General features: G+C 43.8%; 1 protein-coding gene across 1 annotated transcript in view; it reads right to left on the bottom strand.

The window, feature by feature from the left end:
- Positions 1 to 8,997, bottom strand: part of LOC100945497 (transmembrane 9 superfamily member 2-like) — an 85,199-nt gene extending 76,202 nt beyond the window's left edge. Inside the window, 4 exon segments of the mRNA XM_012809920.1 lie at positions 2,220 to 2,263; positions 2,266 to 2,312; positions 5,319 to 5,386; positions 8,809 to 8,997. Coding sequence (XP_012665374.1) covers positions 2,220 to 2,263; positions 2,266 to 2,312; positions 5,319 to 5,386; positions 8,809 to 8,997 — 348 coding nt within the window.
- Positions 8,998 to 9,835: the final 838 nt, after the last annotated feature.

Below are 9,835 nucleotides of genomic sequence, written 5' to 3'. Positions count from 1 at the left end.
GGCGCCTGTGGGCCCAGCTACTTGGGAGGCTGAGGCAGGAGACTCACTTGAGCCCAGGAGTTGGAGGTTGCTGTGAGGTGTGATGCCACAGCACTCTATCCAGGGTGACAGCTTGAGGCTCTGTCTCAAAAAAATAAATAAATAAATAAATAAAAATTAAAAAAAAAACTATCCTATACCTTGGTTACCTTGATTGTGGTATTAGATACATGAATCTACACAGATGATAAAATTGCTAAGAATTTCCTGCCCTCCTCCCTCAACACACACAATTCCATGTAAAACTAGAAAAATCTGAATAAGCTCTGTACGTTGTACCACTGTCAGTTTTCTGGGATTGATATTGCACTATCGTTGTGCAAGATGTTACCACTGGGAGGACCTGGGTGAAGGGTACATGAAACCTCATTCATTTTCTTTGCAACTTCCTGGGAACCTAAAATCATTTTCTTTTTTTGAGACAGAGTCTCATTTGTCACCCTTGGTAGAGTGCTGTGGGATCACAGCTCACAGCAACCTCAAACTACTGGGCTTAAGCAATTCTCTTGCCTCAGCTTCTGAAGTAGCTGGGACTATAGGTGCCTGTCACAATGCCTGGCTATTTTTAGAGACTGGGTCTCTCTCTTACGCAGGCTGGTCTCCAACCTGTGACCTCAGGCAATCTACCTGCCTCGGCCTCCCAAGTGCTGGGATTACAAGCATGAGCCACCATGCCCAGCCTAAAATTATTTCAAACTAAATAGTGTTTTTAAAAAGCTAATGTCCTGGCTCGGCACCTGTGGCTCAAGTGGCTAAGGCACCAGCCACATACTCCTAAGGTAGTGGGTTCGAATCCAGCCTGGGCCCACCAAACAACAATGATGGCTACAACCAAAAAACAACCGGGCCATTGTGGTAGGCGCCTGTGGTCCCAGCTACTTGGGAGGCAAAGGCAGGAGACTCGCTTGAGCCCAGGAGTTGGAGGTTACTGTGAGCTGTGATGCTATAGCACTCTACCCAGGTGGACAGCTTGAGGCTCTGTCCCAAAAAAAAAAAAAAATAGCTAATGTCCTATGATTTCACAAATGTTTACATATATTAAAACTGATCAAATTATACACTTGAAATGTATGCAGTTTATTGCACTTCAATTATATTTCAATAAAGTTGGAAAAAAGAAAAAAGTGAATGACTTCATAATTACAACTGCTTATTAAAACATCTTTACTCTTTCTCCTTATCAATCTAATTAAGGCAATATTGATAGACACAGAGGCTCCAATTGCATCTGCTTATATCACCCTACCCAAAATATACAAAGAACAATAAATTAACTTTTTTTCTTTTAAGCCAAAAATAAAACTTGAGCCAGGCACGGGGGCTCACCCCTGTAATCCTAGCACTTGGGAGGCCAAGATGGGCAGACTGCTTAAGCTCAAGAGTTGGAGACCAGCCTGAGCAAGAGTGAGACTTCTTCTCTAAAAATAGCCAGGCTGAGATAAGAGGATCACTTGAGTCCAAGAGTTTGAGGTTGCTCTGAGCTATGATGCCATGGCACCCTACCAAAGGTGACAAAGTGAGACTCTATCTCAAAAAAAATCAATAAAATAAATAAAACTTCAAAGGCAAAACCTTTGTGTGGCACCAACAAATTGCGGCTAGCATAAAGAACATATTTTAATTGCATTCTTCTGGCAATACCAGATTCTACCTGCTTTTCCTTTTTTCTACCTCCTAATATTTTTTTCCCTTGGATAGTCCAGGTAGATTGTCATTCAGGTAGATTGAAGAGGTATCATCAAATCCTCCTGCATCAGTCTCCTGAGTAGTTGGGACTCCAAGCACACACCATGACCCAGTTAACTTTTTTTTCTTTGAAACAGTCTCACTTTGTTGTCCTCTGTAGAGTGCTATGGGGTCATCACTCACAACTACCTCAAACTCTTGGGCTCAAGTGATCCTCTTGCCTCAGCCTCCCAAGTAGCTAGGGCCCACCACAATACCTAGCTATTTTTGGAGATGAAGGTCTTGCTCTTACTCAGGCTGGTCTAGAACTTGTGAGCTCAAGTGATCCACCCACCTGGGCCTCCCATAGTGCTAGGATTACAGAAGTAAGTCACCGCACCCAGCCTACCTTCTCATAAAACAAAGACTGCCATAATTTGAAGTAGTCAGTTTTGAGAAGATTCATTTTAAAATAAGATTTAATAATATCCTAAATTTAATCTCAGTTGAATAACCTTATAAGGAGATGATGTTATTCGTTCTCCGAATAGTACTTGTCAAAGTTTTCAGAAGGTCTTTTCTTTCCAGAGTCGTGGCAGAAGTCAAAGCTAAAAGAAGAGAAGTTCAAGTACAATAAAAACATAAGTAAACAAAAGTCTTTGTAATTCATCTAGCCTCTCCACTGTTAATGGCATTGCTTTTTTTTTTTTTTTTGAGACCAAGTCTCACTTTGTCACCCTCAGTAGAGTTCAGTGGCATCACAGCTCACAGCAACCTCCAACTCCTGGGCTTAGGCAATTCTCTTGCCTCAGCCTCCTGAGTAGCTGGGACTATAGGTGCCTGCCACAATGCCCAGCTATTTTTTGTTGCCATTTGGCCAGGGCCAGGTGTGAACCTGCCATCATCGGTATATGGGGCCAGTGCCCTACCCACTGATCCACAGGCACTGACAGTCTCAAACTATTGTCCTGGGTAGAGTACCATAGCGTCATAGCTCACAGAAACTTCCAACTCTTAGGCTCAAGTTATCCTCTTGCCTCAGTTTTTCTATTTTAGTGGAGATGAGGTCTTTTGCTCAGGCCGGTCTCAAACTCGTGAGCTTAAGCAATCCATCTGCCTTGGCTTCCCAGAGAATGGCATTGCTTTTAAAAAGATGACCCAGGAGTACATAATTACAATCTATAGAACTATTTTTTTTTTGTGGTTTTTGGCTGGGGCTGGGTTTGAACCCACCGCCTCCAGCATATGGGGATGGCGCTCTACTCCTTTAAGTCACAGGCATCACCCAAGATCTATAGAACTCTTTATAGATTGCTCTTTAGATTATTTAACCTCTACAAATTATGAATTCATACTTAAAATGCCTATGTTACTACTTTTAACTTTTTAAATATAGGTAATCACAATCTCTAAAAAAAAAAAAAAAACAGTGTTTTCCAAGTCAAACTTCAAATTACATAAAAATAGGTAAACTTTAAAACCTGTGTAATTCTAACTTGAGAGATTTAGAAACTGTAATTATTGGTTCTGATCAAAGGAAAACTTACAGAACAGTCTTCCCCAAACACATCCCCACACACTCACAAATCAAAAGCTTACTAGGTAAAAAGAATAATGACTACCTTTTAGTAAATTTGAATATAAAATGGCTAAAGTAAAAGATAAAATAAATGGTAGTCTTACATAATTTTTTTTTTGAGACAGAGTCCCACTCTGTGGCCCTGGGTAGAGTGCCATGGCATCATAGTTCACAGCAACCTCAAGCTCCTGGGCTCAGGCAATCCTCTTGTCCCAGCCTATAGGAGTTGGCCACAATGCCTAGCTAGTTTTTGATTTTTAGTAGAGACACTCTTGCTCAGGCTAGTCTTGAACTCCTGAGCTCAAGCAATCCACCCGCTTCTAGAGAGCTAGGATTATACATGTGAGCCACTGTGCCAGCCAGTCTTATATAACATTTTTTTTTTTTTGAAGACAGAGTCTATGTCACCCTTGGTAGAGTGCCCTAGCATCATAGCCCATAGCAACCTCAAACTCTTGGGCTTAAGCCATTCTCTTGCCTCAGCCTCCCAAGTAGCTGGGACTACAGGCACCTGCCATAACCCCTGACTATTTTTGTTGTTGTTGTTGTTGCAGTTGTCATTGTTATTTAGCAGGCCCGGGCCCACTCAGCATATGTGGCCGGTGCCCTAAACACTGACTATGGGCGCCAAGCCATTGTATAACATTTTAATTACCCATACTAACACCCTATACATATACCTGGTATACTAATGAAAATCAGACTTGATTTCATTTCTTCTTAATGAGAGGAAATAAAGTAACCCCAAAGGGAACTACAATCATTTTTTCTAAAATGTACATCATTTACTCTTATTCTCATATGACTGATCATACTCAATCATTATCATATGATAAGTCCTCATTATTAACTAAGCACCTTCATCCATGAAAAACCTTAGTATAAAAAAAAAAACTTTAGTATAAACCTTATCTATTCTATGCTTTTTTTTTTTTTTAAGACAGGATCTAGCTCTGTCATCCAGGCTGAAGTGCAATGGTACCATCGTGGCTCACTACAGTCTCAAACTCCTAGGCTCAAGCTAGCCTTCTGCCTCAGCCTCCCAAGCAGCTGAGACTACAGGTGCTCACCACTACACTCAGCTAAGTTTTCTTATTTTTTGTAGAGATGGGGTCTTGCTATATCACCCAAGTTGGTCTCAAATTTTTGGCCTCAAGTAATGCTTGTGCCTTGACCTCCTAAAGTTCTAGGAATACAGGTGTTAGCCACTGCATCCAGCTATTCCATATTTTTAAAATAAGCAACAACTCTGCAAAGGTACTTTTTAAATATTTTTTTGTTTTTATTAATTCATAACTATGTGGCAGTAATGCATCTATGGGGTTGAGTGTACGGATTTGATATACAATGTGAAATGTTTACTTTGAACCGATTAACACATCCACCACAATTATACTCTTTTCTTAATAGTTTTGAACTGTACCATTGCATCATGCACATTAGGTGAGGTCCCCCCAAATATCCTCCCTCCTCTCGCCTCCCTCAAAGATACTTTTTTAAAAGTCCAATGTGTATGGCTTGGCACCCGTACCTCAGTGGTTAGGGCACCTGCCACATACACCAGGGCTGGCGGGTTTGAATCCAGCCTGGGCCTGCTAAACAACAATGACAACTACAACAATAACAACAATAACAACAAAAATAGCCAGGCATTGTGGTGGGCACCTGTAGTCCCAGCTACTTGGGAGGCTGAGGCAAGAGAATCTTTTGAGCCCAAGAGTTTCAGGTTGCTATGAGCTATGATGCCATGGCATTCTACGAAGGGTGGCATAGTGAGACTCTTGTCTCAAAAAAAAAAAAGTCCAAAGTGTAGAAAATTCATAATTTGCTTCTCTTAGAAAGAAAAATGAAGTATAACACATTCCTAATTTTTTAAGGCTTTGTCTCACAATGAAACCTCTCTGTTCTAATCAATTTTTCTTGTTACCTTTATTACCAAATTACTGCCACATTTCTTAATATACCTAGGGCTTTCATTTATTATCTTCAAAAATGTAAGGCACATTTTAATACAATTATAACATGCCATACTTACGTATCATATTCATAAGGTAGAACAGATTCCACTGAGTCCAATCTATTTACAAAGAGTGCTACTGAGGACTATGAGAAGGAAAAAGAGCATTAATTAATAACACAAAGTAAAATAAGGTAGCACTTGCAAAATACATAATGAAGTAAGTGAGAGGTAATTGGGCTATTGCCACCATCAATTTATAACTATACAGTTATAAATCTGTAATTTAGTATAGTTATAAATTTATAACTAAATTATAACTTAGTTATAAATTTGTAATTCAGTACTATTATACATTTTTAATACAATTTAACTATAAATTCATAACATTTCATTTATCTAGCATCATTGGGTTCTCTGAATACATAAATTTTTCAGATACCTCGGCCATTCTTAACCTTTTTTAAATTATAGAACTTTCTGAGAATATGATGAAAGCTGTGGCTAGTCTCCAAAAAAAACACACATATTCATCAAATTATCTGTTCAGTTTCAAGAGCTTTCCTGTAGTCCATGTAACTGAGATTAAGAACTTAAGAAAATTTGAGCGGCACCTGTGGCTCAGAGGGTAGGGCCCTGGCCCCATATAAGGAGGATGACGGGTTCGAACCTGGCCCTGGCCAGCTAAAACAGCAGTGGCAACTGCAACAAAAAAATAGTGGGGTGTTGTGGTGGGTGCCGGTACTCCCAGTTCCTCAGGTGGCTGACACAAGAGAATCACTTAAGCCCAAGAGTTGGAGGTTGCTTTGAGCTGTGATGCCACAGCTCTCTACTGAGGGTGACAGAGTGAGACTCTCTCTTAAAAAAAAAAAGAGAGAACTTAAGAAAATTAAAGCTGGGTAGCACCTATGGCTCAGTGGGTAGGGCACCGGCCACATATACTGAGGGTGGTGGGCTCGAACCCAGCCCCGGCCAAACTACAACAAAAAAGTAGCTGGCATTGTGGCAGGTGCCTATAGTCCTAGCTACTTGGGAGGTTGAGGCAAGAGAATCGCCTAAGCCCAGGAGTTGGAGGTTGCTGTGAGCTGTGACACTACAGCACTCTACCAAGGATGATAAAGTAAGACTCTGTCTCTATAAAAAAAAAAAAAAAGAAAAAAAAAAGAAAATTAAATCTGCCTGTATTAAGTGGTTTTCTCAAATTATTTGAAACATTTTCATAAGACTCATGCTAAAATCCACTTTACTCTTTACTGTTTTTTTTTCCAGTTTTTGGCCAAGGCTGGGTTTGAACCCACCACCTCTGGTATATGGGGCCAGCGCCCTACTCCTTTGAGCTACAGGCACCGCCCCACTCTTTCCTATTTTTAAATTGGAATGGCTGGCAGGGCACAGTGGCTCACATCTGTAATCCCAGCACTTGGGAGGCTGAGGCAGGTGCATTGCCTGAGCTCACAGGTTCTAGACTAGCCTCAGCCAGAGAGAGACCCCATCTCTTAAAAATAGCCAGGTGTGGCTCGGCGCCTGTGGCTCAAGTGGCTAAGGCGCCAGCCACATACACCTAAGGTGGCGCGTTCAAATCCAGCCCGGCCCACCGAAACAATGATGGCTGCAACCAAAAAATAGCCGAGTGTTGTGCCGGGCAGCTGTGGTCCCAGCTACTTGGGAGGCTAAGGCAGGAGACTCACTTGAGCCCAGGAGTTGGAGGTTGCTGTGAGCTGTGATGCCACAGCACTCTACCCAGGGTGACAGCTTGAGGCTCTGTCTCAAAAAAAAAAAAAAATAGCCAGGCGTTGTGGCAGGTGCCTGTAGTCCCAGCTACTGAGGCAAGAGGATCACTTAAGCCCAAGAGTTTGAGGTTGCTGTGAGCTATGACGCCATAGCACTCTACCAAGGGTGCAAAGTGAGACTCTTGTCTAAAAATAAAATAAAATTGGAATGGTTTTGCTTATATTGTTAAGTTGTAAGAGTTTTGTATGTATTCTGCATACTAGATCCTTACCAGATACGTGATTTGCAAACATTTTCTCCCACTCTGTGGATTGTCTTCTCAGGTATTTGTTTTTCCTTTTTGTTTTGTTTTGTTTTTGAGACAGGGTCTCACTCTATTGAGTGGGTTAGAGTGCAGTGGCATCATCAAGGCTCAATCAACCTCAGACTCTTGGGCTCAAGTAATCCTCCTGCTTTAGCCTCCTGAGTAGCTGCGACTACACCACACCCAGCTAATCTTTCTATTTTTTCTTTTTTGGTAGAAATGGGGTCTGGCTATTCCTCAGGCTGGTTTGGAACTCCTAAACTCAACCAATCTACCAGCCTGGCCTCCCACAGTGCTAGGATTACAGGTATGAGCCACTATACCCCACCAAGCCTTTTTTATTAATACCTTTTCAATTGATTTCTCGCCAAGCAAGCAAACAAACAAACCTTTTTGAGTCAGCTTACAATTAAAATAAGCCAATGGTACTAAAGAAGAGAAGCAAAAAATTATTGGGGGATGGGGGGGGCACATCGAAGAGGAATTGTGCCAGAAATCTCTGCCTAAAGAAAACTGATGACCATAATAGTCACCACTTACTGAAAGCTTTCTATATGCCAAGTGCTATTAATAAGTGCTTGTCATACATTGTCTCATTTTATTCTCACGCGTCTCTAGAGGTAAACAATATTATCTTGGCGTTTGCAGAGGGAGGACCCAGGAGTTTCAAAGAGGATTAACAAGAAATAAATGGGTTAAAAGAAGAAGAAGATAGAAATGGGCAGAAGTATAAGACCCTAAGAGTGAAACATGACAGAAGCATGGTGAAGATATGTCTAAGAAATACCACAATGAGTTGAGTCCAGAAAGGGAGACTGGGGCGGGGGGAGGAGCACTGGAAATGCTGAGAGAGAAAGGGCGAAGGGTGGCGTTGAGGCTGCAGAGGAACGGCCAAAAGAGAGGGGGAGAGGGAGGAGCTGACGGGAAAATTGAGGGGAAGGGACCACAACCAGCTGAGAAGAGGAAGCGAGGGTCAAGGAGGGGTGGAGTTGGGAGAGGAGCCTAGAAGGAGGTGGCAGAACAGAAAGGGGCGGGGTAAAGAGCGGAGAAGGAAGTGAGGGAGAGGAGGCAAGAGGAGGGATGGACCTTAAGAGAAGAGGTAAGAGCCAAAAGGGAGTCAGACGACTACAAAGGGACGAGGTGAGGAGCTGAGGAGAGGGAATGAGCCGAACCAAGATGAGAGCGCGAAGCCGAGAGGATTGACACAACAGAAAAGGGGCGGGGTAAGGAACCAATTAGGGGAGGGAACAACATGGGGGCAGAGCTTAAGAAAAAGAGGCGGAGAGAAGCTATAAAAAAGGGAAGGGGCGGGGCTGGGAGGAAGGAGGAGACGCTGAGCCGGAGTTGTAGAAACCCAGAGGTTGAGGAAAGAAACCTGAATCCCCTAAGTGGGAGGTTCAGAGGCTGGGAGACCTTGAGACATAACCACAGAGAGAGCATTGTCATTCCGGGTCCTACTCGACCTGCTCGCGACCCTGGTTGGCTCCAGTGTGCCCAATTCCCCTACCCGAAGACTTCCCCTCTGGTCCTCACCTGACAGAATCCGATCTCTTCGACCTCCTCGCAAAAGTTGACCGGGGCCAACCCAGGGAGGTAGAAAGCCGTGCAAGTAGACAACTGAAACCCCAGGACCAGCCCCAGCCCCAGCAGCCACCTCAGTCCTGACAGGGTGTGCCATGGGCGCCAGAGGGTGGTTTCCGCGCGGAAACCACGAGTACTCATTGTAGGAGGCGGTTCAGGGGCTCAGGGACACATACCATGAAAGAAATCACAACCCCTGGAAGGGAGAAACAGAAATGACAGGGAAGGGCTGTAAACAGGGAAGAGCTCAGACCCGCTGGTGGGAGTAGAATTCACGGGAAGATCAGTTAGTCAGGGGCACCGGCTTGGAACCCGGTTGCTAGGGCGCCGTTTATTAGCACACGGAGTGCGCCTGCGTGAGTGCGGGTCCCGGCGGCGCCCTCCTCGCCCTCCCCCCGCAGCCGCCCCGCCCCTCCCGCGCTACCGGCGCGCGGTTCTGACGGAACCTCACGCTCCGGCCTCGGTGCATCCTCGCTGGGTCCCCGCGCGAGTGTGGGGAGTAAAGGGGCCTGGGAGAGGCCGAGGGAACGGAGGACAGGCTGAGAGGTCCCAACGTCGCAGGGGCTCGCCACCTCCCAAGATTGCTTTTTGGTCTCAAACTAGTAGTGTTGCTGCCCCAGTCTTCTTCATTTCTGCCTAAGGGCTTAGGGGGGGCGGCATGCTAGGAGCATGCGGTCCAGGAAGTTGGTAGGCACTCGAAGTGTGCCTGGTCCGAATTGGAGGTCCTATAGGTGTAAAATGCACAGAGGGTTTCAAAGACGAAAATGTAAAGTATATCTAATTGTGTTGATGAAGTTGAAATGATAATATTTATGGTCTTTTGCATCAAATAAAACATTCCTAAAACTAATTTCACCTGCTTGCTGTTTTTTTGAACTGTGACTGCTTGGAAATTTAAAATTTCATAGTATGTGGCTCGCATTGATACCGGAATTTTGTCTTCTCGATTATTTGAATCCATGGACCACGGATCAGTGGT

The sequence above is a fragment of the Otolemur garnettii genome, unplaced genomic scaffold (genome assembly GCF_000181295.1).
Source record: "Otolemur garnettii isolate 467f Iridium unplaced genomic scaffold, OtoGar3 scaffold00117, whole genome shotgun sequence".
NCBI classification, from domain to species: domain Eukaryota; kingdom Metazoa; phylum Chordata; class Mammalia; order Primates; family Galagidae; genus Otolemur; species Otolemur garnettii.
Note: the sequence above shows the minus strand (reverse complement) of the source record. Positions and strands in the feature narration are given on the sequence as shown.